Raw genomic sequence first — 27,350 nt, forward strand, 5'->3', positions numbered from 1 at the left:
CCTTGGGTGAGGAGGCCGCGCGGGCGCGGGCGCGGGGCCGGCCGGGGGCGTGTTTGCGCGGGGGGGCCCGGGGACATCACCCCACCGCGGTGCCAGGGCAACCGCCCCGCCCCGCCCGCCCCTGGCCGCGGGCCCCGGCGCTTCCCCCTTCCTGGCCGGCGGCGCGGGGCGGCACGAGCGGGGCTCTGCCCCGGCGGCGCGACGGCGGGCAGGGGCTGGCGCGGCCCCGCGGGAGCCCCGCGTCCTCGGGCGGGCAGGGGCTCGGGGGCGGGGCGGGGCGGGAGACCCCTCCCCTCCCCTTCCCTTCCCTCCGCGCCGCGGGTTATAAGGGGCGGCGGCGCCGCCGGGGCCGGGGTGGAGGTGGCGCCATGCGGTGCTCGGCGCTGCACCTGCTGGCGCTGCTGGCGCTGGCGCCGGCGCCGGCCCGGGCGGGCTTCACCTACCCGGGCACGCTGTGGTGCGGCGCCGGCAGCAACGCCGACACCTACGAGCAGCTGGGTGAGCGCCGGGCGGGGCGGGGCGGGGCGGGGCAGGGCGGGCGCGGGGGGGCCGCGCTGAGCGCCGCTGCCCCGCAGGGGAGCACCGCGACACGGACCGCTGCTGCCGGGAGCACGACCACTGCCCGCAGGTCATCCGGCCCTTCAGCACGCGCCACGGCTACCGCAACCTGCGCTGGCACACGGTCAGCCACTGCGACTGCGACCGCCGGTACGGCCGGGCCGGGCCGGGGGGGCGGGGTGGGGCGCGGCGGGCGGGCGCGGGGCTGAGCCGGGCGGCGCGGTGCGGTGCGGTGCCCGCAGGCTGGAGCGGTGCTTGCGGCAGGTGAACAGCTCGGCGGCGCGGGCCGTGGGCCAGGCTTTCTTCAACGTGCTGCGGGTGCCCTGCTTCGAGCTGGCGCAGCGGGAGCAGTGCGTGGAGCCCTACCTCTACGTGTGGTGAGTGCGGCCCCCCGGCCCGGCCCGGCCCGGCCCCCCCCCCCCCGCCCCCCTGACCCCCGCCCCGCCCCGCCCCGCAGGTGCCGCCGCTACAGCCCGGTGGCCGTGGCCGTGGCCCGCGAGCCGGTGCGCTTCGCCGTCGGGGGGCCGCTCATCGACGGCGCGGGCCGGGAGCGCGGGCGCCGGCGCCGGAGGAAGCGGCCGCGGCCGCGGCCGCCCCGCCCCGCCGCCACGGCCCGGCCGGCGCGGGGGCGCAGGAAGCGCGGGAGGAAGGACCGGCGGCAGAGGAGCCCGGCGCCGCCCCCGCAGTGACGGAGCTGCCCGCACGCCGTGGCCCCCCTGCCCCCTCCCGCGGCCGGGGCAGCCCACGCCAGGAGGGAAGCGTCTCGTGTGGCACGCGCCGGGGCTGGAAGTGGATCCACGAGGCCAGCAGCGACGGGCCCTGGCGCGCCCCTGCAGCCCCCTTCCGCCCCACGGGGTGACAGGGCGCTACCCCCGCCGTACCCACCCTCTCCCGCAGGACCCGGGGGCTAGAGGCAGCCGCTGGGCCTGGGGGCTGGAAGCCGGGGCTGACTTCTTCCCCTCAAGGGCGCAAACTGCATCCAGCACCGTGCATTTGGCCGAGGCGTCTCGCCCCCCGTCCCCTGGCGGCTGCAGCCAAGCCAGCGCTCGCCCCCACCCCCAAGGCAGGCAGGAGGCCCCAAACAGTCCATGTCCCAAAAGTAGAATTTTATTGATAGTCAAGGGGAAAACCTAAAACCAAAGGCAGCCACCAGGATCTGGCAAACAAAGCGTGACTGGGGTCCCCGCCTGGTCTCCAGCACCTGTGGGGGGCAGCTCCCAGCCCCCATCCCAAACCCAAGAGAATAATAATAATAAAAAAAATGAACAGCAAAAGTCAGCCTGCGCGTGAGCCTGCCTCGGCCTACGCCAGCCCGGGGCGGAGGGGCACAGCCGTGCCAGCCCACAGGCGCCGGCAGAGCGGGTGCCTGGAAACCGGCTGTGCTCCGTCCTCCACAGACGCCGCTTGGTTCCCAGGTCGCCTTCCTCCATTATCCAGGGGCATTTGCATGCAAACAGGGCCTTTGTCTCCCAAGCTCGGCGCCGCTCCTGCTTCTTTCCCAGCTGCAAAACCTCGTGACTCCATGCAGAGGGTCAGGCAGATCGTGGGGAACAAAAGTCCTGCAAGGGAGCTGGCGGAGGACCATGGGGGAGCGTGTCGAGTAGCCTCCGGGTTAGAAAGGGTTCTCATCTCCAGCAGCGGCTCCGTGACGCTGCACGGGGCTGAGACAGGGATTCCTCCTCCTCCTCGGACACCCGGAGGCCCGGGAGCGCTTCCATGCAACAAAGGAAGAGGGGCTGTGCTCCCACCTCCGCCACTGCCCCTGCGGGAGGCCTGGCGCTTGGCAGAAATACTACTTGTCTGCCCTGTTCAGGGACAAATGGGCAGAGCGAGGGAGATGTGGGAGAGGCTTTCAGGCTGCATGACATCCTCCTGGCCACGACAGTGGTAGTGGTAGCGGTGCTTTGGGTACGAGCCTGTCCTCCTCCCGGACACGGCTACTACCACCCTTCTTTCCCCAAGTGACTCCAAAACAAACAGAACAAAAACAGAATAAATATCGTCCCAGGGAGAGGCCGAGCCCCCGGGGCAGTTGCACTTCTCCCTGGCCGGAGCCCTGACCCTACAGCTGCTTTGCTGAAACCCCCATGCAAAAGCAGCCACTGGGGCTTGGCATGGTGGCCGCAGGGAACCACGAAGCAGAGGCGCCAGGAGGTGGTGGGTGCTTAGCGCAGTCAGGGCAAGGGCGGCGAGGGCCGTGCCACGCCACCGGAGGGGCTGGTAACACGTCACTCTGCGCAGGGCATGCTTGCCGCCCAGGCTATGGAAGCAGGTTGCTGGGCACAGCCGGGGCAGACTCCAGGTTTTCAGCTGAGCTGCAGAAGTGGTGGAGCATGGCCTGGAGCAGAGGCTGCTGTGAGGCCCCTTCCTTTCCTATGAGATATACGCGGATATATACTGACGCCGGCCCTGCCAAGCCTGGCGCTGGCGCTGGCACGGGGGGTGCCGCCCAGTGTCATTTCACACCATATTATGCAGTATAAAACAGGAGTTGCGTGGCTAAGGAAGGGGACTTGCTTCCAACTGTTCTCCCTCCCCTCCCCCTTCCCTGAGAGCAGAGGGCGAGGGGCAGGTCCAGCCAGGCCTATCGATCCATCTCGTCCAGCAGTGGCGTCGCGTCGCCGGCGATGGACATGGGTGTGCTCTCGATCATGGGGCTGGGAGATGGGCGCGGAGTCAACCGCTGCTTCTGTTTCCTCCGCTCTGCCTCCTTCTCCTGGAGCCACTGCTCGGCCATCTTCCCCCAGTCGATGGCCGCATGACTGTTGGCCCTGGACAGATGGATGGACAGACAGGAGGTGAAAACTCTGGGCAGCATGAGCCCTCCAGGGCCCTTTCCTTTCTCTCCTTCCCAGCCCCTGGACAGGCTTTTGGGGCTGGGTGGAGGGAGCAGAGGTCGCAGGCCACGCGCGTGCCTCTCCCAGCACACCTGGCATAGCCCTGGGATAAAGAGCAGGGCGCGACACCCTTGGGCAGCCCCTGGCACACAGCACTGCTATCAGGTGAAACGTAGGTCAAAGCACTGAGGCCCACCCCCACAACCAGGTCCCCAGGAGACTCACTTGGGCTGCTGTCGCTGCCTGGAACTGGATGAGGGCTGCGATGGCGGCTGCGACTGCGTGGACTGCGGGGTGGTGCTGGCCTGGAGCTGATGATACTGCGGCGTTGTGATCGGCTGGCTGGGGGTAGTGTAGGAGTAACTGGGGGTCATCAGGGGGGTGGCCACTGGCTGCTGCGCCGGAGTCGTAAAGACCTGCGAGAGGACGGATGGACAGACAGTCAGCTAGTGCAGAAGTGCGGGGGCGAGGCGCGGCGTTGTCCCCCACGTAGACAGAACCACGATGGCTCAAGCCAGTCATGCTGGTCAAAGTGCTGCTGTACCGGCCAGCCCGGGTGTCGCGAACGCAACGTAAAACCAGGACGCAGCTGCCCTCACCAGATTCCACAGCTAAAAGTTTAACCGTAGACTTACAAACGCGTTCAAGCATCTCACACAGGAGACCACAGTGTGCCAGCCCAGGAAGGGTGGCACTGCAGGGGAATCTCCCCAGGCAAGATGCCTGGGGCAGGGAGAGAGGCAGGAGAGCACACCAGGCCCTTGGGTGCATCAGAGGCACGACTGCCCCCCACACAGGGCACTGCCTGAGGGGTAATACTAGCAGGACAGGGGGCTGGCGCATGTGCATACATGAGCGCTGGAGCAGCCTGCCCAGGACCCGGGAAGAGGGCTCAGCTGTGACAGGCTCTGCCCCGATCCCGAGATGAGGGACCCAGCCGCTTGGGAAGCAGGACTTGCTGGTCCAGAAATCCTGACAGCCCAAGGCCAGGCTTATCCACAGTCCCTTGGGGCCCAGATCAAAGCAATCCAAAGAGAAAGGTGGCCCAGCCAGGCACCTGCCACTCGTCTGCAGCAGCAGGGGGAGCTGAGGAGAGGATGCAGCCCCTCCTGCTGGTATCCCCAGGGTCTGGCACAACGGGAGCTGGGCAAAGCCGGGGGTACCAACTATGCAGTGGCCAATGCCTGTGGAGGCATCTGGGGGGGCAGATACGCTGCTTGCGAGCACCTGCCAAGTCTCCCCTGAAGCCATGCTCATGCAGGGGTCACTGGGGGAGACGACAGCCAGGCGGCACGTGCGGGACCTGCTTAGCCCTGCACTGGAATGAAAGCCCCATCCCAGCTCTCACTCGCTGCAATGTCCCTGAGAGGAGGTGAAGTGCTCGCCTGACCTAAGTCTTGGAGATTAACACCAGCCTGCAGGATCAGCACATATTTCCACAGCTAATCCTGCAGGCTGGTGGCTCTAAGCAGTGCATTCTGGAGCAGCCACGGGGGTCCGTGTCCCCCACCCCCATCTCTCTGCCAGGGCCCCCCCCGGCTTCGGTCACATTCCTCAGGAGCCGGAGCTGTGCTCCCAGTAGCCCCAGCTCCGGGGGGCTGAATCAAGGTGACCACCCACAGCGGCAGGGCAGAACACCATGGCCTACGCCACCCTTGCAGCGGCCAGAGATCCCTGGACCACAGAGTGTGTGGAGCTCCCCCAGGCAGGCTCCCCAGCCCCACCTACATGGTAAGCGCTGCTGCCGCCGCCGCTGCCACCATAGCCGTACTGGCTGGATGCCCACTGTGCGGGCGTAGCGTTGGGGTTCTGCCCCTGGCCTGTCACCGCAGCAATGGCACTGAACATCTGTGACGTCATGTTCTGAGGCAGGGCATTCACCGCTCGGGTCAGATCTGCAAGGAAGATGCCAGTGTCAGGGGTGGCAAATACCCAGGGGGGAGAATCTGGCTCGGATGCAGGGATGGTACGTCAGGTTAGACAGCACAGATCAGAACTCACCAGCCAAGTTGATGTTAGCAGGAGTAGCACTGATGGAGGCTGGAGTCCTGGTCCTGCTGCTGCTGCTGGGGGTGATCCCTGGGGCAGAAGATGACGAGAAAGAAAGGCATCAGTGGTGGAACTGCCACCAGGTTTGTTCATTGTGACCGGGGATTTTGAGCAGCTGCAAGCAAGGATCTTGTGAGCATTCACTGGGTGCAAATCCCATGCTGAGGCCAGGAGCAAGGGCTGGAGTGAATGTGAGGCCACAATGGGAAGGGCAAAACAGGCCCTGCCAGCTGCTTTCTTCAGAGGTGCTTCTAGATGAGGGAAGCTTCAAGCTAGTTCTCCGACACCTCTGCAAGGGGGTCTGACCCACAGGTGACCTGTGCCTCCCCAGGGCAGCTCCCTCCAGTGGACCCATGGCACCAGAGGCAGGTTGGGGGCTACTGCTTCTGTGCACCCATGGGAAGAGGGACTGTTTGTGCCCAGGGCTCTTCTGAGCAGTTTTAAGAGGCAACTAAACATACACACAGCCTGCTGCAATGTGTGCGTCTTAGCAGGCTGCCAGCAGACACAATACCCACTTCCACTGACCGAGACCAGCACCGTGAATGGGGAATGGAGCCAGGCTGTTGCCCTGTCTCCACAATGCAACTCCCTTCCCTGGGACGTGCTGTGAGCACGCAGGACTGCAGCCGCAGGGATCTGGGGGGTCACCTGGCACAGGGTCCTGGTAGTGGTCCTTAAACCAGCGGAAGAGTCCATTCACTGTTGGGAAGATCTGTCCCCGGTACCGGAAGCCCTCCGGCGTTACTGTCACGTACTCTATCCTGCGGAGGGAACAACATCACGTGCTGCTTCACACCGTCAGGGCCAGAAGCTGCCCACTGAGGTGACACACATCAGGCTTCAGCCCCCAAAGCCGGGCACTGGCTGCACCCAGCGGGCATGCTTGTACCACGCACCTGGGCTTGCCACGAGGCTGGTACCCCAGCAGGAATTTGCCAGGAAGATCTTTGCAGGCACTGATGAAGTACGGGATGAAAGTCGGCTTCTCTTTCTTTGTTTTGATCAGCATCTCTTCCAGCTTCTGCATACAGGAGGAGGAGCGAGAGACTCAGTGAGATACTGAGGGCTGTGCCAGAGGCAGTCTGAGGGCAGTAGGTGTGACCCCTTGGATATTCTGGCTCTCCCTGCACTCATCCCCGGGAACGCTGCTGTGCTATTCCAGCCTATGCTCCTCGCCTTGGTCTGCAGCTGGGAAGCAATTAATGCAGTGTCCCTGTGGGACCTGCCCAGGTAAAGCCTCCCTTTCCTTAATGAGGACTTGTGGCTAGCACCTATCTTGAGGCTAGAGAGCCCAGCCCACATGCAGCTTCTTGCTCCCTCCCACTGACCGGCTCACCTTCCTGTCTCCACCGCTGCAGTCCTGGTAGTACTTGTGATTCAGCAGATCCCTCGCGAAAGACGCCATCGGCTGGACGTAGCGGGCGACGATTTCATCCAGGTCCTCGAACTCCTGTGAACAAACATGGTGAAAAAAAAGCCGCTTTCATTCAAGCTGGGCTCACGTTCTTCCAGCTGCCAACCCTGCCCACTCAGTGCCAGCAATGTGCCCACAGCAGGGTGCCCCACCTGCTCCTGTTGCTCAGGGGCACAACCGCCCCATTGCTGCTAAACTACCTGGCTCCTTGTGGAGGTCCCAAATGGCTCCCCTGGCCTGCAGGAGGACCGTGCTGAGCCTTGTGGGGACTGTGCCAAATTAGCACTCACATCCCGTCAGCCAGTGGGGCACAGGAAATGGGCCTCTGCCTGGCTCTTACCTCTGTGTTTATCCAGAGAGTAGAGCCCAAGCTGAAGGCGTTCTCCTTGCCCTCCTCACGGATGTCCACGTGCTGGTAGATGCCATCATTCACCTTCCAGGTGACTGTCAGGTGGTTCTCCCCTTTGCTGCTGGGGCGGATAATGACGTCCCCTTGGTCCATGGTTTCCATCATCTTCTCGGCCTGCTTGAAGCTGATGTTGTGGAACGAGGGGTGGGCGATCACCCTCTTGATGTAAGCTATGGGACACGAGACGCACCATGAGGCTCCTGCATCACCCCCTGCTCTTCCCTGATGCAGGCTGAGGATGGCAGAGGAGCCCTGGCAGGGAAGACTCACTGGTGCGCTGCTGCTTCCTCTTCATGTCTTCTTCCTGCTTGTGGTCAGAGGCCTCCGTGTCAAAGTCATAATAGGTGTCCTTGGGCAGCTTCCACTCGTTGTTCTTATCCATCAGGTCGGATGTCCTGCAGGTCAGGTCCGCGCTGAACTTCTCGATGTCGATCTTCATGATCCGGCAATGGACGGTCATTCCCACCTGCAGGGGTAACAAACAGGGTCAGGCAGCAGGTGCGGTTCAGGGGCTACCTGCTGTAGTGTTGCTGTACTTGGATATGGTACAACAAACATACACAGGCCAAGGGCCAGCTTAACCCGCAGAGTCTCCTCTCCCTCTGAAACTGTTACAAGCACCCCGCCCCCCCGTGCTGGTGGTGAGGGACTGGGGGTCACTGGAGATCGGTGTCCCCAGGCACCGACTGTGCAGAGCACTGCTAAATGCACAGACTGTTCTCCCTTGTCTTCTGACAGCCCCAGCAGTGGCAGCAGCAAAGCTGGAACCAGGGGCGAAGGGACAAGCAGCAGGGCAGTCTGTGCAGAGGCCACAGGGCTGGGCTAGGAGGGGCTGATTTCCCAGCCTGCCAAAAAGACCCTTTCGTATAAGCAAGGGCTGGGCAAGCACACTGCAGAGACTGGGAGGAGTCGGACCTCCACGTGGTCTGGCCAAGCGGCCCGCAAGGAGGCTGCGGACCCGAGCAGGTCACTCAGGACCAAGGGGCCCTACAGATGGGCACTTCAGTCCATCTGGATTTTATGCTCACACGACTCTACTGCTAACAGCCTGCACCCCCGCTTGGAAGGAGTTGCAGCAATCTGACAGCCCTGCTGGGAGAGCAGCCACGAGCCAGGGGAAGTTAGCTGCAGTTCTTTAGAAAGCCTGAGACAAAGGCCAGCTCTTCACTGGAATGCCTTCTAGCCTCCCAGGCTCCGGGCCCCATTCAGACTGCCATAAATCCTCCTGCAGTACAGCAGGCTGAGTCACACAGTTCCCACCAGCACCAGAGGAGATTTGCAGCCTGGGAGAAGGAAGCTACAAGAACCCACGGTTGCTCCTGATTTAGGGCCCACAAGTGAATGCAATGGCTACAAAGATATACAGGGAGCAACATGATTAACGAACTCCACACCACCAGCCAGCTCGAGACGCCAGCCAGAGCTGAAGGTGGGGTGACGCCGTTCTCCTACCTTCACCCTCTCTTCTGGGCGCTTGACCACTTTGTCACTGAGGAATTTGGTTGGTATAAAGCCCGTGACCCCGTTGTCCAGCCGCGTCTTCACTCCAATTGCCTGGCCAGGGCAGGAGCCGCTGTCAAAGTGATTCCACACCTTCAGCAAGCAAAGGAACAAGGCACTCAGCATGGGGACACATTTCCAAAGGCAGCCCGAGAATGAGGCAGTTGGATGCTGCGGGTTCTGGCAGGGTCAGGGCAAGTGGGGGTTACACCATAGCTCCCCACCTGCAGCAGCCAGTCCAGAGACTACAGGCCGGTGGTGGCAGTGGGGGGGGAGGGTGGTTATCAAGTGAACCATGGGAGTGAGTGCTAGTGCTCCTGCACCACTTAGCTCCTGGCTTGGAGGTCTCTGCAGCCTGCATGGCCTGATCATTTTTCGATTTGAGAGCACAATACTGTTGTAGCCCAGGGCAGAGCTGCACATCAGAGAGGGCAGCCCAGGGCAGGTCTTAGACGGAGAAAGTGGGGGCCTGTCACCAAGAAACAGGATTCCAGGCCCCACGTGAGCTTGCTTGGAGCCCTGGGGAAGGAATAGCCAGCAGGCTGCTTCACTCCCCTCCAGGCTCACTAAGCCCCCTTACAGACACTAAGATTTAGGGAAGCAGGAACAAGCAGCAAGGGTCTGCTGGGCTTTAGTCCTACTGTATGGGGCTGCTGCGTACGCCATGGACACAGCTCCTACCTGGGAGCCCTGAGGCTTTGCGCAAGGCCCCTTGCTGCTGCACCCCGGGGAGCAGCCCACCAGCCAGAGATGTGCTGGCCACACAGGTTACCTCGCTGAGCTCTGGGAAATTGTCCTGCTGGCAGAAAGGGCACTGCCACAGGCCAGTCTCATCGTTCCGTATCGCCTGGTCATAGCTCTCCCCCTGCGGCCGCCTGTGCGCGATCCCTGTCACGTTGCTGATGATCATTTTCCCTGTGGAAGGAAGCAGAAAGCTACAAACTGGGACAGAACTGCCACGGAGAGCTCTAGTGCTGGCAGCACCCTGCCTGGAGTCCTGTCAAGCAGGCCCCCCTGGGGGCTAGTGGCATGGCTCAGGACTGCCCTGCCCTTGCGAACCACTGGTGGCTGTGGCATGGGGAAAGGCTGTGCAAATGGACTGGTTCCTTAACAAGGGGAGCCTGGTGTCACCAGACTACTGCAAGCTACAGCCCCTGCGCTCTCTCAGAGATCCTTGCTGCCTGCCCCCGCAGACTCGGTCAGTCAGGACGTACCGATGTAGAAAGTCTCTGGGGTTTCTTTGGTCAGCATGTTGAAGACTTCCTCCGTGTTCGGAGAGCGGTAGGGGGTTCTCAGGTCCTTGTACCTGCAGCTCAGCTCAGCTCGGATGTCGTACAGAGTGATGTGCTTGTCGCCGTAGCCCTGTACGTACGAGTTTCAAACATTTCTATTTCACACGGGGTGGCAGTCCCGCTAGAACTGCCCCAGGCCATGTGCACTGGAAAAGCCAAGGCTGGATGGGAGCTCTACCCCATGCCTCCCCCAGGCCAATAACCTCAGCACAGACCTGTCTCTCCAGCTCTTCAGCGAAGGCATCCAGATCCAGGTCTTTCAGGCGCTCGGGGTTTTCTAGGATCTCCTCCAAAGCTCCGGCGGGATTTGCATCCTCTGCTGATTCATCATACTCAAGGGCATCCACGGCCATTTTCCTTGCCCATTCATAGGTTTCAGGATGAACCCTGGACCCATCCAGGACCTCAATGTAGGAATCCGTGCTGGAAGAGGCAAAGTGGTGCATTAGCCAGGGACCTTGAGGGAGCCTGGAGCTGCGTTTGCCAGCCAGAGACCAGTAAGCAATTAGAGCAGGCTGCAGACAATCAAACAGCTGCAAGCCTAGAACTCCCAGGGAGGGAGCGTGGGAAACCCAGGCATAAGGGTTCACTGTTGCCCCATTCCCAGAAACCCCCTTCCAAAGGGGCAACAGGAAGAAACAGCACGGATAACACACCATCAGAAGCAGTGCAGTCCCTTCCCAGTGAGCTCAGGGAATAGGGTGCCTGGCTATAGATTTAGAAACTGGTTTGTAGCTGTCCCCTTTTGCCCACCTTGCCCTTTGGCTTGCTCACTTGAAAATGACTTGGTGCTCTCTACGTTTTAGGGCAAACTTCTACCAGTTTAAGAGCCAGCTGGATTCTTGTCCCATGATATTACCTTGGGTTTAGGGCTGTTAAAACTAAAGTCCACCAACTACGACTGTGCACTCAACATAGTTGAGTGGGTTACTGAGGGGATAAGGCTCAGGCCAGGGGAGAATGATTCCTGGGCTCTGGCTTCTCTTGTCCACGAAGGACCCCCAAGGCAGAGCTAGCAGAATCAGTGCTCTGCAGCACACACTGATCGGTCAAGCTGATGAGGGAAAATCAGACTAAGACCCTGTTAAAGTCACTGCTCTGGGGCTGAAAGCCCGTGGCACCAGAGGTCTTGGGTGTGTGGCCTCTGTATCACACAGTTCTTTCCAGCTGGCCCCAGGCACCATACGCCGCAGCACGTTGGGCACGCCCTGATACTAACCTGTCCCCCAGTGACGCTGTGTCGATCTTGATGAACCCAGCACAGTTGATGAAGACCTTGGGCCCCATGTGGCACATGGTGACCAGCTGAGTCCGGTTCTCCAGGCGCGTGTTGTTCTGTTTCAGTATCTAAGGGAAGACAGCGACATTACTCTGGCTGCCAACATGCACCAGGACTGTGGAAGGCAGGCTGACACTCAAGGCAAGCCGGAAGGGTCCCAGGCTGAACTAAAGGGTCCACAGACACTGAGTATGTGGCATAGCTAAGCCAGCTAGGGCTCATTTGGCTCCAGCCCCACTGACAAACAGGCTTCTCCAGGGCACGCTACATCCTGCACCAGGACACCCATGCTTCACAGCGTGAGGCTGGGCACTGGGCCTTTCACCTCCTGCTTCCTAAGGCATAGGGTTGTCCTGCGGCAAGGGTACAGCATGCCTTGATCCTACGGCAGCCGCAGGAGCTTACTAGGACCAGTAGATCCAATTCCTTACTTGAAGCGGCGACTGGCCCACACACAGCCCAAGGTCACTAGCAGTGCATCTGCACACACACTCAGCCATGCAGAGACACTGCTACCTGACAAGCACAAGCAGGAAGGGACATGGCTTGGGCCCTGGAACGGAGCCTGGAGCTCATTCGCGCACAGTGGCTTCAATACCTTATGGGCTCTAGATGACCCAGTGCAGCCCTTACCTTCAGCAGGTGGGTCCCCTTGCGTGGCCCCAGGCCACAGACATACTGCAGGAGGGCCTGGCTGTGGGGATGTGCGATGGCTCGGTTGACATCCACGCCCACCTCATTTACCCGGTTGATGAACTCACAGTAGAGGGCATTCAGCAGCTCCTCCTTCACCACATGCTCCTACCAACAGAAAGGGGTTCTCATCTTACGGATGGGCGCACAAGACAGGCCCCACTGTGCCAGATGCAACTAGATCTGCTTCTCTGGAGACATGCCATTGCCCCAAGGTGCAATGAGTAGGGATGGTCTTAGAGAAGCCCTGGCTGGTCCATCCAAGGGCAGGGAGCAGACGATTGTTGATTGCTAGTGGGGGAGTTGTGGCATTGGTTGGATCAGCCCAGAGCCTTCTCCTTGCTGCTAAACTCCCAGCCAGTGGCTTCTGCGAGTGACCAGAGGGCCCAGGTGGGACAGTTACCTGCAGAGGGTGCAGTTTCAGGCACAGGATGTCATCATCAGAACTGCAGACCTGGGCGAACTCAATCAGGGGGTCCTGAATGCGGCGAGCCAGGGAGACCGCCTGGCGCAGCAGGGGTGGGTAGTCCCGGAACTCATTCTGCAAAAGGGCAGAGGGACATGAGGCTTTCCCTGTAGCACCAGATTGCTACTGCCAGCCCCATGCAGTCCCCAGTCATAGGAATGATGATGCCTGCCAGCTGGGAGGGCTCAGGGCAGGCTCCGGGACTCTGCTACACCCAGAAACTGAATGCTCAGGGACAGTCTGGTTCCTCCCCATACCAGCCGAGTCACAGCAGCTGACCTCTGTCCAGTGTGCTAACAGGCACCTCAGGCACCCACCCCTGTTGCATGGTGCCTGTGACCGCAGGGAAACGCGATCAGAATGTCCGGCTTGCCCCAGCCCCAGCCAGACTGGAGTGCAGCTGCCAACAGCACCAATGTGTCTTCTGCTAAGAGAGATGGGCCTTCCCAGGGGAAGCAGAGGCCTCTGGAAAGGAGCCTGGGGAGGGCAGTGACTGTGGCCATGGGCTGCTGAGGCAAACAGCAGCAGCAGGTAGGTTACCTCTGACTTCTTGCTATTCATGTAGAGAATAGCCAGCTCGTTGTCTACCAGCTCCACCCCAATGGAGGACAGCTGCTGCCCCTGGTCCAGCTCGTGCACGATCCGCTTCACATCTTCCATCAGCATCTGGGCATCCCTGGGGAGATGTAGGCAAAGGGGTGAGAGGAGAACCACGCCAGGCATTAAAGGGAACCTGCTCATCTGAGCCGTCTACCTGGCAGGGATGTCAGCTCTCTAGCCTCTCATCCCCCCTATGCAAGTCTGGCTGCTGCAGCGTGATGCCCTTGGCACCACTGATCTAAAGCCAGCCAGTGAGCCCAGGGAGGGCTGGCATGTCTCCAGACAGTCTCATTCCAGCCTGCAGTGGGACCTTCCTTACAGAGGCATGGTGCTGTCCTGGCAGGCCTGGAAACCTCATCTACAGGGTGAGGGCTCAGCCAGCTGCCCTCCTCTGCCTGGTTGGGAGGAGCATGCTCCCATGGGTCTGGATTGACTGAGAGGTCCCACGGTCTGTGGGGTGAGCAGGCACTAGACTCAGAGCTGAGGGCCAACCTCCTCCCCCGCTTCAGGAACAATGTTGGCAGAGCCCTCTGCTCTGCTGCAGGAGCAACAGGAGGCCATTGGAGAGGGGGGTTGGGCACTGTAGCAGGGGACCCGGGGCATGCTCTGACCTGTTCTCCCCTGCAATCGTCACCACGTGAGGCTTCTTGTTGAGAAGGAATTTTTTCAGTGTTTCAATGTCCTGGGCCTGGAGCAAAGAGAAGGAGTGAGATGTGGAGCTCCCATGACTGCTGGTGGGCAGGACCTGTATGCTGTGCACCAAGCAGGATGCTCCTGGCTCATGCATCACAAACCCTGCCAGGCACGTGCATGCTGCTAGCCAGGACAGCAAGTGACCTGCACAGCTGCTTTGCCCCAGGCCAGCAAGACGACACAGCAGCTCAGCTCAGGGGAGTGGCTGTAGTAAGAGCTCAGATTTACAGACACTAGGTGAAGCCAAGACCCCCACAATCCCCACCGGGCTATGTTGATGGTAGGGCAGAGGGACGCGCAGAGCACCCTGTGCCTGCTGTTGCAGCTGCTCCTCTGGAAACACTGATATGCACAGCTCCAGACTCTGCAGGGAGAACAGGGCCAGCACAGCCAGATGGACTGTGACAACACATGCCTTCCTCATGCCACACATCCCAGGCCACTTGCTTGTAAGGGAGATGATCCCCAAACTCCTCCACTGGCAGCCAAACGACCTGCTCCCTGGTGGCCCTGCACTCCTGTTCTCCAGCCCAGACCATGCGCAGTGCTGTGCGCTGAAGCCTGCATGTACTGCCCACCTCCACCGCTGAGGCCCCTCTCACCTTCCTCTCCCGCTCTTCCTCCCGCCAGGCATTCCTCCTCTTTGTGAAGTATGGGAGGCGGAGGAAGTCTGTGACCTCACCCTCTCCATTCACAAGGGCACAGAACACAGGGTGGTCCCTGCAAAACAGATGGGTGCCAGTGAGCCTTGGCATGGGCCTTGCTCTGGCCACAGGTGCAGGAGCTGCTCTACTCCCCCTACCTGGCAGAGGAGAATGCAATGCCCAGCACCCGAATCCCCTTGCCCTGGTTTTCGTCCATGAAATCGTCGTCTTCCTCCACCTGCTGATCGGGGCGGTACGGTGCCACCTTCAGCCAGTTGTATAGCTTCCGGCTGCAAGCCTGACAGGGAGGAGGAGGGAAGAAGGGAGTGAGGACCTGTTCCTTGTCCCCAGGGTACTCGATTGTGGGAGGGGGTGTCTTTGGGTGTCACTGCTGCAGAGCTTTCCTGGCTGCTACAAGTCCGAGCAGTAGAGATGACAGCCCAAGCAGCACTGACCAGAGCAGATGGGCACATGCCTGGAGGCTAGCTTAGTCTGTCCAGATGGCTGCCTTCCCTCCAGGCTGCACTGGGTACTTTCCAGAGGTTCACAATCAACTCTCAGGGAGCAGCTCCCAGAGCACCCACTGAGCTGGAGGGTCTTGGGGAACTTGAGCCCAAAGCCAGGGAATCTGCCTTTCCCAAAGCATGCTGAGCCCCCTGCTCTGCCAGTGCAGAGAATCAGGCATGGTCTGGCACAACTCTTGAGCACATACTTGGCCCAGGCACTGGTCCCTGGTTTGTATGGAGGATTCCTCCTCCTCCCTGCCCTGGGGGAGAATAAAACTGACTCATGGACCTGTTGTCTCTCCCCGCCCCCTTGCTCCTTCTCACTGTTCATTTTACGCCTTGGCAGGAAACTCCCCATAGCCTGCTCCCTACTGAGCTGCCCCTGACATAGGTAAGCCCCAGGGCCACAGGCACTGGAGCTGGCACAGCTCCTGAGCACCTCTCACCTTGATGACATACTCCTTGGCCTCCACCAGCAACTTGTTCTTCAGCTCCTTGGCCATCTGCACGTAGAGGAATTGGTTGAGGGAGCGCTCGATGGCCATGGTGCGCTGACGGTTCCACTCCTGCACCTGGTGGCTGAACTCGTCCCGGTAGTAGAACTGCTTGATTTCCTCAAAATACGTCTGGTCGCTACCATAACTGAGGGACAGGGGAGAAGGCTCAGGACAGCTGCATGGCTGGCTTCTGGACATACCATGCCCAGCCCCCTGTGACACAGGCTGTATCCAGATACCCAGAGCTTTGTGCTCCAGACCCTGGTGCCAGGGCCTAGCCTATATCCCATCAGGACCTGCTCCCCCATCCCTGGAGGACTAGGCAGGGCGCATCTTGGGTGTTGCTCCCATGCATGCTTCGGTCTCTTGCCCCTTGTGTCCAGCTGCTGGGGACATGGGTTAGCACCTCTCTGGGGAAACTGAGCTTTGCATGATGTGCTGACTGTGCACCAGCCAAAGGGACCTCTCATCCCATGCCCCCCGCAGCGAGCAGGGACTGTGACAGTGGGATGCAGGTCTGGGCTGCCTGGTGCGATGTGGGAGCAAGGTAGCCCGGCCTGGACTCACCCCTCCACTCCTTTCATGTCGATGCTGATGTCGATGGTCAGGAACCCCTCCTCCTCAGCCAGGAACGTCTTCAGGAACTGGTCATCCCGCAGCTCCTTCACTGGCTTGTTCTTCAGGTACTTAAAAGAGTATGCGTAGTGAGCCTCGTCCACATCCTGACCAGGGAAGAAGGGAAGAGCTGGAACAGGCGCCCAGGCAGGCAGGGGGCCCGCATGAGGGTTTGTGTAACAAGACTGGTTCATTGCATTTGCCACCCCTTACTGTGGGCAAGTCGCTCCCTGGCTTCAGGCTCAGGTGCTGGCCCCTTTCAGAGCCCCTGCCTGTTCTGTGCTCCTGTCCTTACCTTCTTCCCTTTCTTGGTTGGTGCAATGTTGATTTTGGCCCTTTCCTGGAAAGTCTGCCTCAGGACCTGCCTGACCAGTGGCTCCCGGGCAATCTGCAGAGCCACCATGTAGCGGGCCCCTTCCAGCACGGCCTCAGGGCTTGGGAATTGACTGAAAACAACAAAATAATGATGTAAGAATACAGGATGCGATACGGATTCTGACCCCCCGACCCTGACACATCCCTGAAGAGCCCTGCACAGAGACACCCCTGTGCTGACCTGCACACATAATCCTTGGCCAGTTCCAGGGGCTCTGCAGGAAACTGTTCTGTCTCGTGGCGCTGATAACTGTCGCGGAGATTCTCTCCGAACTGCTCAGGCGTCAGACCAAATTTCTTCGCCAGGCCATCTGGGACAGAGAATGCCTTGGGTAAGCAGGGAGGGTGACACCCAGCACATGCTGGCCAGCCCACCCACCTCCGTGCCACAGACGAGTGGCTGGCTCCTCTGGCTGAGAGCAACTGCTGCAGGACATGGCACTGTACCCAACCTCCTGCCTCCAAGCCTGGGCACAGCAAGGTAGACAAGCAGGCTCACCCTGGGACCGCAGCAAGCTGCTTGTGGTTTCCCTGAGAACGAGATCCTTACCCAGCCCAGCAGCTTGGCAGATAGTGTACATATCCCTACGTGACGCCTGCTTCAACTCGGGCCCCTTCTGCTCCTCATCCTCTGCGTCCTCCCCTTCACCTGCAAGGGAGCAGCACAATTTTAAGTTTCCATGTGCTCGAGAACCTCTGGCCAAGAGCTCCCACCTCCTTGGAGCTCTGACTCTTGTGGTGGGAGCCCACAGCAGCCGGCCAAGGATCATTCAAGGTTTCCAGGGCCTCCCGTATGATGTACAGTTTGAAATGACAGTGCCTACAAACAAGCTGCACTGATGGAGAACAAGTGAGGACCAGAGCAGCTGAACTGTGGCCAGGCTCGCTGGAATACAAAACCGATGGGTGGAAGCTGAAATCCCTCACCCCAGACCAAAGTGCAGGGCAGTTGCAGCTTGTTCCATGCCAAGCTGTTGTGGTGCACGGCCTCAGACTCTCACAAAGGCTGGAGACTAGGAGGGGCTTTCTGACTATGACGGTGACCAAGTTGTCTAGGAGAACCTGTGAAATCTCCATCCCAAATTGGAAAGACACCTGGCTGGGATGGTTTAGTCAGGAAGGATTCTGCCTTGAGCAGGGGGCTGGACTAGATAGATGTGACCTCGTGAGGTCCCTTCCAGCCCTACTTCCCCACGATCCTAAAGAGGGTCCCTGTGTGGATAACTTCAGGCATCCACAGAAAGCCCAGAAAGATCAAAGTCTCATTTCAGAAGGAAAGGTGAAGGGCCTGGGCACGTGTTAAGTGTATAGGGAGAGAGGCACGCGTCACATCCAGCCTTTGAGTACTGCCTCTAAATCAGCTTCTCCAAACACCCCAGGATTAGGGGAGATAAAAGCCGCCAAAGCCTGAAACAAACCTTCTTCCTCTTCGCCGTCCTCCCGGATACGCTTCTGCTTTTTTCGAGCAGCTTTGGCTGCGTTCTGCATCTTGGGGATGTCGCGCCCATAGTACAGCAGGAAGTGGTTATACACGTCCTTCAGCTCGTCCATGGACTGCACATCCTTCAGCCTGTAGTGTGCAAAGCCAGCATGAGTCCCCCAGGAACAGGGCATGAGGAAATGGCTCCATGACTCATTAGGCAGAGGAAGCACCCAATGCCTGCATGCAGCATTTGTGAAATCAAGGCCAGTGACACCTTTTCAAGAGGACCTCTTTGACCCTGGAGTTACCCAGGGGACCTTTAGTTACTCAGTGGGTTCCAAGAACACCAGGCCTGTGTCTAAAGCTCAGGGACACTGCCCTGAATGCACCTGCAGTTCCAGGGGGAACCAGCGCACCGAGGCAGCTCCACTGCACTGCTGGGTGAAGTGATCCTGTTGTGGACAGGCAAACCCACACCAAGTCACTTCAGAACCAGAGACCATAGGCCTGTACCTCTCCATGTCGGTGGTATCGAGGGCCCTTATCCCATCCGCCAAGGGCTTGTCAGGGTCAGCAGAGATCTGCTCGTACTGGTAGGCCTGCATCTTTTCAAACAGGCGGGTCAGGTTCTGCTTGCGGATCTTCAGCTGGGTCCACTGCACACAGTAACAGAGGTAAGTGCGGTGCCCCTTGCAGAGCCCCCTGCCAAACGTGACTCTTTGCCATGCCCGTCCCCACTCCTGCCAACATGCAAGGGCAGTTCCTGGGCTCCCACTCAGCTGGAACTGTAAGCAAGTGTCAGCAATGGGACACCTCCAGCACCAGCTGAGCTGAGGTCTCATCATCACCAGTGGTGATTCGGGATCAACTCCTCACCTTCTCATCCCACTGCCACACCCTCCAGAGGTCGTTGATGTGCAGCTCTGGCTCCACGTACTCCTTCCTGTAGAAGGCGATGAAGGGGACCTAGGCGAGAAAAAAGAGCTGTCAGTGGCATGGAGGAAACACCAGCTCCTGGCAGCCAAGGGCTGAGAGGAAATGGCAGAGGAAGTGTGGAGGGGCGGCAGCAGCTTAATACTGCAGTGCATGCAGGGCTGTACCCAGTGTGGGAGTGCCTGGGAATCAGCAGCCCCTTTAACCTGTCCCCTTGTATGCAGGGCTCTGAGAGCATCCTGTTAGCTCTAGCCGTTCCCTTAATCCACCCCATTCCAAGGGAGAAGCCAGGCCAGCTCCTTCATGTCAGTGTGGAAGCATAATGGCAGGTACCTCAAAATGCTGATTCCTCATGAAGTTCAGGGCTTCCTTGATCTTCTGGATCGTGCTGGGCCCCTTGCGGCTGAAGCTGCTAGCCTGTCCGCGGTCCAAGTAATCACAGCTTTCCTGAGAAAGAAACACCACATGTCTACCGCCTCCTGCAGCCACTGTCTCTCGGTAACTGCAGGTGTGCCTTGTTGGGAGGACACAGCCCCAGGCAAGGGGGCATGTTGTCCCCAGATACCAGGCGCTCTGATTTGCAGAGACCTGTGGGGCTTAAAAGGAAGCTAAGAGGAAGTACTGACTGAGGCGAGAGCATGAGAGCAGCCTGTGGTCAGCATTAGCCTGGAGATTGGACTAGATGATCTTCTGAGGTCCCTTGCAACCCTAATTTTCTATGACTACTTCCTGCCCCATTGCACAATCTGAGCAGGATCCCCAAGGCCAAGCCTGCTGCAGGTGGGCAGTTCCCAAACGTCTGGGGAGAGGATTGTTACCTGCAAGGAGATGGTAGGTGTGGCAAAAGCATTCCTGTAGATCCAGTCCGCTTCTTCCTCCAGCTCATCGTCCTCTGCACTCTTCACAGGGATGGAGCGCAGCTGGAGGGAAACAGGGTGAATGGAGGAGCATGCGGCCTGATGCTCCCGAGAGGCTTAGAAGTGCTCTGCAGACTGGCCTCCAGCAGCTAATGGCTACGTTGGGAGCAGCGCTGGCATGCCAAGATCTGAGGCCCGGCTCCCACCTGAGCAGCACTTGTGGAAAATGCCTGTAGGAAACCCTGAGGTGTCCAAGAGGTACCGCTGGGCCCAAAGAGCCCTCCACGATCGCACCCTCCCCATGTTTTCCCTTGGCTGTTCCCATCACAGCCCCATTCACAATCTTGTCATCTCCACTGTGTGCTGTCAGATTCTGGCATTTCTGCCACCTCCTCTAGTCCTGGGCCTGCTCCACTTGCCACTGATGTCTGGCAGGACCCCAGCAGTCTGGGTGGGCCAGATGGCCATAAGGCTCTCTCCATGGAGCTCCCACATGCTGCAGCATTGATGTGGGAGCTGAGGGCCCCTCTGACAGCCTGGCTGCTTCAACCGTTCCACTCCCACGAAGGTAGGTGCATGCTCAGGGGAGGCTCAGGGCCGCCACTGCCAAGGTGGGAGCACAGCACAGGAAACACTCCCAGGGGAGAGCTGGAGCTAAGCATCAGGACGCAACCCACTCCCCACCCGTCCTGGGTCCTGTAGGACCAGGCTAGCGCAGCACGAGGAGACACCATGCAATTCTCATTCAAACAGGGGATTAAAACAGTGTCCAGTGTGGAGGACAGCTGGACAACTAGCTGCATGCACCTGCCTGCAGGGGCAACATGGGCCCCCAGTGGCCAGAGCACCATGGTTCCCTCTGCCTTTACAGCACCGGGGCATGGTGTCAGCACCCAGATCTGCTTTGGACAGCAAGGAAGTTCTGCTTTTCTGGGGGACCTGTCTGGATGGGGCTGTGGCAGCCCTGTGCCTTCTCTAGGGCACTGGACCCTATGCAGGAGCAAGGGAGCCCCTGATCTGCTAGCCAAGAGCTGTACTAAAAGCCCCTGGGTCGACCACTAGCCTCCAGCAAGAGACGAGCCAGATGCTGCATCACAGTCCCCTGCCCCTCTCACCTGGAACCTCTCGGGCATGTCCGTTACGCGAATCTCATTGTCCTGGTCCGTGAGGTGGCTGCTCTCTAGTTCACTGGGCTCGTACATCTCGAAGATGCTACGCCGGCTGATGCGCTTTTTGGTGGTCTTCTTGGGTCGGACACGGATCTCCCCTTCGGCCTCCTCATCCTCGTACTCGTACTCCTCCTCCAACTCCTCATCATACTCGTTGTACTTCTCAAACTCATCATAGTCAAAGTCCACACCGAAGATCTCTTGAGCTTCCTGCAAAGCCCTGGAAGGAGAAACACAACCTCGTTCAGCCCTAAGCTACCTGGAGCCCCTCCAGCTGGCTACGTGCTCCTGGCAGCCACGCTCTGGCCTTAGTGTCATGTCCAGCCCAGCAACTAGCTGGATGTGTGCACAGCTAACTGAGCTGCACTCAGGGCACAACTGCCACATGCAGCTGGAAGTGGTGGCCAAGACATGCTCGACTGCTTTGCTCCCAATGTTGGCAGAAGGGAGATGCTCACTCTCAGTTCCCTAAAAAGCAGCAGCATTGCAGCTCTGTCTAGGCTGCCCAAGGCTTCAGGGCAGAGACTCTCCAGCTGTAAAGGGAGTTTCCCCCCCCTGCACCTTGTCAGCAGGGGAAGAAATGCAGCAGGTGAACTGCAATTCTCCTACTCTGTGGAGAGGGGGCTCAGTGTGCTTAGTCGGGAACTCTTCCTCCAGACTACTGCAGACACCAGCACTGTCCCTGGTGACTGGCATTCAGGACCTGCACCTCCAAGCCACTCTGGGCAGGAGCAGGGAAAGTGACCTCACCCCAGTAGGGGGTGAAGAGAATGGGAGCAGTGCCCTGGGTGGCCTGGTACAGTCTAGGCAGGAAGGCTGCAGCCAGAGCATGGGGAGCAATGGGAATGTCTCAGCTCAGGGCTGGCATGGTGCCCCTGCAAGGAGGGGCAAACCCCCAGGATGGAGGGGAGATGGGGCCTGCATACACCTGCAAGCAGAGGCCTCCATTTAATCCCAGCAAGACTTTCTCTGGTGCCTCCTGAGGAGCAGCAGCAGCAGGGACAAGAAAAAAGAAACTGCAAGACCCAAGGGAACTGAGTTGAACCACTGGGCCCCCACCCCAGCCATCACTTACGCATCAGTATATCCAGGGAGCTTCTTCCGCCACTTGGGCTTTTTCAGGGGCTGCCCATCATCGTCCACAATGAAATCATCGATGTCTGCACATAGAGAGATGTCGTCAGTGCCTGCCAGAGCCCAGCCTGGCTTTGCCATACTAAGCGGCTGCTACGGATTGCTATGGTGACCAGGTACAACTGGCCAAGAGATGGTCTGGGCATCTTCGTCAGAGGGACAGTCTAAACCCTGCAGCTACCTTGACCAGCTGTGGCAGCTCCAGGGCAGAGTCAGTGGGGCCAGAAAAAGGCCAAGCCTCACAGGTTCGGATGTTAGTTACGGGTGGAAATTCCTGTTGGTCTCAATGCCACCTGTGCACCGGGCAGGAATGTGGGGCTAGTACTTGCAACAGGGAACCCGAAGGGGAGCAGTGCCACCAGGTGCTAAGGAACACCCTGAAAACCAAGACTCCACTCTCTTCCTTGGCAGCCAGGAGCAGAACCATCCCAGGGCAGGGGAGAGCAGATGCCATTAAGGCAGCATGTGGATTTGGGCTGTCTCAAGGCACAGGCTGACCCTACCTGTCCACCAGGAACAGCACTGCTAGGGAGTGCAGAGGCTGAAAGGGATCTTGGAGTCATTACTGACTCCAAGATGAACATGAACCGCCAATGCCAGACCGCAGCCAGCAAGGCCAGCCATACCTTGTCATGCATCCAAAGGTGCATCTCAAGCCAGTCCAGAGAGGTGATACTCCCCCTCTATGTGACTTTGGTCAGGCCGCAGTTGGAGTACTGCGTCCAGTACTGGGCGCCGCACTTCAAAAGGGATGTGGCTATCATGGAGAGGGTTCAGAGGAGGGCCACCTGCTTGGTGAGAGGGGAGCATGACAGGCCCTACAAGGAGAGACTGAGGGACCTGAACCTGTTCAGCCTCAGCAAGAGGAGGCTGAGGGGGGACCTGGTGGCTGCCTACAAACTCATCAGGGAAGATCAACAGCAAATAGGTAGAGCCCTTTTCTCCCCAGCACCACCTGGGGTGACAAGGAACAATGGTAAGCTGATGGAGAATAGGTTTAGGTTAGAGATCAGAAGACAATATCTTACAGTTAGGGTGGCCAAAATCTGGAACCAACTTCCCAGGGAAGTGGTCTTCGCCCCTACCTTGGGCAAATTCAAGAGGAGGGTGGATGATCACTTGTCTGGGGTCTTGTGAACCCAGCATTCATTCCTGCCTGTGGCAGGGGGGCAGGCTAGATGATCTGTTCAGGTCCCTCCTGACCCTAGCTACTATGAAACTATGAGATATGCAATGCCAGACCAGCAGCAGGGGAGCACCTGAGTAGTGAGCCAAGGCCCCTGCCACCCGCCTAAGCTCCACAGGCAAGAAGTGAAAACACTTTGTGCGAAGCTAGTCATACCTGACTCGTCTTCCTCCTCCTCTTCCTCCTCTTCAGGGGCAGTGAGGGGGGCTTCAGCAGCCTCTCCCCCGTCCTCCCCTTCTCCGTCCTGGAAGATCTCTTCGGCGATAGCTTCTTTCTCGTGCTCTTCCTTCCCATAATCCTCCTCTTCATCGTCCTCATCGTCTGACATCTTCCGCACGCGCCGGAACTTTTGCTGCAGGTGTAACATCATTGGGCTGTAAGGATCCTTCCCTCAACAGGCACCCTATCTGTGACTGCACCTTCTGCCAGCCCCTCCCAGCACCCCTGCCCCTGCCCCCTCTGCCCATGCTGCATGGCTGTAGTGTGGCTCCACAGGTAAAGGAGAAGCATGGCCCATCTTTTGGAAGGCAGCACCCCTAGGCTCCCAACCTGCCATCACTGAGGCACTGGCTGTCTGGCCTACAAGGGTGCCACAGCTTTCCTCCTTGCAGCAAGATGCACACAGCACCACTGAGAAGCACTCTGGTCTCATGCAGCATACTGATGCTGAGCCTTCAGGCTGCCCTAATGGGCCCCATGGAACAAGCTGTAGAGGAGAACTGTAGGCTGGGCTGGCTTTTGTGTAGTCAGGGCCACATAGGAGACAAGGGGGGTGGCTCCTGGAACCTCGTGATTCCTTTGCTGCTGGCGTGGAAGAGCTGGGACAGGGCTGCTGGACCTTTGCGCCTAAGCAAGCACTGCAGTGAGTACCCAAAACGAGTTGCCACTCTGTCCTGCCAGCTGGGTGAAAGGGAACTGGAAAGGCCCTCAGGTTGAGGGGGATTAGTGGGGGGGAGGAGAGGGAAAGACCCTTTGGACTCTGGCCCAGGACACTATGCACATACGGCTCCCCATCCTCCTTGCAGTACAGGAAGGAAGGCAACAATTCCATACCTCCAGCTTTACCCCAGCTTAGCAGGAAGTTTGCTGCCTCTTTTCCTTCTCCCTTCCTTTCCTAAACCAAGCACATATCCCAGCCTGCCGCACAAAGCATCAGCATGAAAACACCACTCACCCTTTTGACTTTGACACCCAGGTTCTCTTCAATGAGGTCAAAATCGTCATCTTCCAGTCGGTCATCAAAAGCTGTCACGAGAAAGCAGAGCATCATTCAAACTGCTGCGGAAGGTGGTGGCTTGGCCAGCCCCAGTGCTGATCAGGCCAGAGGAGATGGGCACAAGAGGAACCCCCAGTCCCAAGGAGCTGAGGCCCGCAGGCACTGTCACAGACCACAGCTCAGGCAACTTACTGCGCTTTCTCTTTTTATGGCCAACATCATCCTCTGAGTCCCCAGAGTCACTGGCTTCCTCCTCCTCCTCCTCTTCCTCATCATCATCATCATTAATGAACCCCTTGAGGTTACCCTGTTCATCTTGGTCGTCAAGATTCTCCTCCTCCTCTTCCTCATCTGTGACAGAGGACAAGAAAAGCTTCAGGGGCAGGCAGGAAGCCCCCAACCAGGCTCTAGGACCTCTCTCAAGGCATCCAGAAAGGGGATCCAAGCAGACGCTGCCCAAGTCAGCCCTTGACAGGGCTCAGCCTGGTTTAGGGAGCTGCATCTCTGGAAGTCTTACTGCTGACCTGCTTTGGACGAGCTGCAGATGCTCCTGAGCTGAGCTTCCCTGGCTGACAGCCCCTTGTTGCATCTGCCCGAAGGCTGGAGCCTGGGCTCTAAATGGAAGGCCTGAGACTCCAGAGCTCTCCATGGTTCCCCTGCCAGTGAGGCCCAGACACACACCAAGGCCTGTTACTTAGGGTCTGAAAGGGACAGGGGGCTGAGGCCGCTGGTGCTGGTTAGCTTCCCCTTCCCAGGTCACTAAGGGCCTCCGCAGGCTGAAACATACACTGGGAATAGGAGGTGCATTTTGGAGCCCCATGTGAAGGTGAGCACTACCCTGCTGCCATTGGCGCAACACACAGCCTGTCCTGCTTGCTGCACTACTGTGTTATCGTGTCATCCCCACTCAACAACCAAGGGGCAAGGCCACAGATACACAAAGGGCTGATGGACACAAGAAAGATGCTGACAGGCCCATACCGCTGCAACCGCACTCCTACAGAGTAGGTGTGCACACGAGAACGAAGTCCCTGCCACTGTAGCTTGGTGCAGTTCTGCCAGTAAGTTCCCCCAGGGAGACAACCACCAGGAGACTTCCCCACTGTCAGGGGATGCACTCGCCTGTCTCCCAAGAGACTGCAGCCTTATGTGGCCTCAGGACAGGCTAGACTTAGCATCAAGGCCTCCTTCTTTCTCTCTGGGCCTTTGGTGCTGGAACTCACTGGTGCTCAGCACTGGCACCAGGAAGTCTGTGCCAGTGCAGAGCATGCTGAGAACTCTGCAACAGGTGCTGGGCACGGGGCAGCTGAGACGACTCACCGTCATCATCCTCTTCTACGAGCTTCTTGGCGACTCTGGGAACCACCTCTCCGTCCTCATTGTACTCCTCCTCTGACTCCTCGGCTTCACTCTCCACAAAGTCGGACATGGCTGCAGTTCTGAAGGGACTCTTCCTGGTAATGAGGAAAGGTGGGTCAAACGCAGCCAAGGGAGCAGGAAACAATTTCCCAAGGGTGTAAGTGACGGCAGCAGGACTCCAAACCACTGCTGAAGGATGCAGAATGACCCATAATTTGCCCTGCACCAACACCTCCCTTGCCATGGATTATGCAAATCAGAGAGCAGCTGGGGGCTTGAGCTGTGTTCAGCTCAGCCTCGGCAAGCAAGAGACACCAGATCAAAGGAGCAGTCATGACAGCACCAAACTACCGCAGGTGGCAGAAGCAGGGCCCATGCGCAGCTGAAGCCATCTGTCTTATTTAGTCCCCCTGCTCATCCAGCAGAGCAGCACCGTGCTGGCACCGGCAGAGTGCTGCTTGATGTATGCAGCCCGAGCAATTACAGAGTTAGCAGGATTAGCCCTCACTTGGTTCCTGAGGTCCAGGGGAGCCTGACATGGCATCCTGCTGCCATAAGCCTATCAAAAGAGCTCCCCAAAGAGTGCCGGCAAGGCAGGCAGGGGGAAGGGGCCATTGAAAGGCCCCAAAAGGAACAGGACTTCAGGGAGCTGGACATGACATGGTGCAGAGGCCCCTGACACCACCCCTGCCCTGTGGTGAGCTGCTGGATGATATCACCAGAGCAGGGCAGGAAAACCTGGCAGGAGTGGCACCAAGGGACTGGACAAGCACTGGAGAAGATAGGACTTGGCTTGTGTGTGTGGCCCAGGCTTTGCCTGCCATCACCCTACCAGAGACCTTCTGGTAGCCCTGGAGGCCCAGAACCCACCCACACAAGGGAAAGCCACACATTCACAACACCGCCCTTCCCTCTCCTCCAGCTCCTGGCTGTGCAGCTCACACCCCTTTCCAAAGGCGAGTCATTTCTGTACTCCAAAAAGTAACCTCAAGACAAGAGAACCACCCAAAAACAGAGTCCTCCCTACCAAATTCCACTTCTGATGTGATGGGGAAAACACGGCCAGGAGCAGCTCAGCTTAGAAGCACAAAAGAAAAAAAAACGAAAGAAAGAAAGAGAAAAAAACCAATACACTAACACCCCAACGCACTGGGAAGGGTGTGGGGAGAGGAGCCAAGGGGCAGAACTCTGCAGTACCACAGGTGACAATGCCTGGGACACCCAGAGGCATTCAGCAGCACCTGCAGTCGCCTTCCCCTGCTGCAGAGAAAAGCAGCAGCACTCAGGACAACTGACTGCAGGGAAGGGCAGTCATGCCATGCATCTGGCTTGTGCCTGCCCCCAGACATGCTGGTCCCACACCTGCAACTGCTGACGGAAAAGCTGAGACCTTTTCCTCGCCTGTCCTTGGAGATCTGCCCCAAGCCTCTGCATGGCAACGCAGTGGCCCAGGTCTCCACGCAGGATCGCCTGCCGCAGACACAGGAAAGCCGGCCTGAAATCAGAGAAGCAGACTGCAGCTTGCATTCCGCAGGCCGGCACTGCGTGAGGACTGCTGAGCTCCCATTAGCATCTGTTTACAACGCACTAGAGATAAGGACAGGCACCACCACCTGGGGCTAGAACAACACGTCTCTGTGCCC

At 58.9% G+C, this 27,350-nt stretch overlaps 2 protein-coding genes across 3 annotated transcripts; one reads left to right on the plus strand and one right to left on the minus strand.

Annotated features, from left to right (window-relative positions):
- The first annotated feature begins 245 nt into the window (after positions 1–245).
- Positions 246–1,477, plus strand: PROCA1 (protein interacting with cyclin A1). Of its 2 annotated transcripts, none has more exons than XM_090026532.1 (4): positions 246–498; positions 576–682; positions 801–935; positions 1,016–1,477. In XM_090026532.1, the coding sequence occupies exons 1-4, from the start codon at positions 369–371 to the stop codon at positions 1,415–1,417; spliced, it is 774 nt and encodes a 257-aa protein (XP_089882658.1). In that variant the 5' UTR covers positions 246–368; the 3' UTR covers positions 1,418–1,477. The 2 variants fall into 2 exon arrangements, with proteins under 2 accessions (XP_089882658.1, XP_089882659.1); XM_090026533.1 differs by having other exon boundaries at positions 253–498; positions 576–708; positions 1,016–1,379.
- A 187-nt stretch (positions 1,478–1,664) lies between these two features.
- On the minus strand, positions 1,665–25,821 carry SUPT6H (SPT6 homolog, histone chaperone and transcription elongation factor). The gene is made up of 36 exons (XM_090026513.1): positions 25,669–25,821; positions 24,541–24,699; positions 24,307–24,377; positions 23,289–23,484; positions 21,888–21,972; positions 20,759–21,032; positions 19,605–19,706; positions 19,120–19,233; positions 18,730–18,819; positions 18,367–18,509; positions 17,849–18,000; positions 16,981–17,079; positions 16,612–16,741; positions 16,351–16,501; positions 16,008–16,162; positions 15,390–15,585; positions 14,596–14,735; positions 14,396–14,513; positions 13,712–13,788; positions 13,041–13,176; positions 12,438–12,575; positions 11,975–12,142; positions 11,282–11,409; positions 10,278–10,485; positions 9,985–10,132; positions 9,543–9,685; positions 8,723–8,863; positions 7,541–7,736; positions 7,202–7,440; positions 6,784–6,897; positions 6,344–6,468; positions 6,096–6,208; positions 5,397–5,474; positions 5,124–5,290; positions 3,621–3,811; positions 1,665–3,329 (listed from the first exon to the last, which is right to left on the minus strand). Exons 1-36 carry the CDS (start codon positions 25,775–25,777, stop codon positions 3,143–3,145), a joined length of 5,181 nt encoding a protein of 1,726 aa, XP_089882639.1. The 5' UTR covers positions 25,778–25,821; the 3' UTR covers positions 1,665–3,142.
- Positions 25,822–27,350: the final 1,529 nt, after the last annotated feature.

The sequence above is a fragment of the Crocodylus siamensis genome, chromosome 13 (assembly GCF_052110815.1).
Source record: "Crocodylus siamensis isolate JL-2025a chromosome 13, ASM5211081v1, whole genome shotgun sequence".
NCBI classification, from domain to species: Eukaryota; Metazoa; Chordata; order Crocodylia; family Crocodylidae; genus Crocodylus; species Crocodylus siamensis.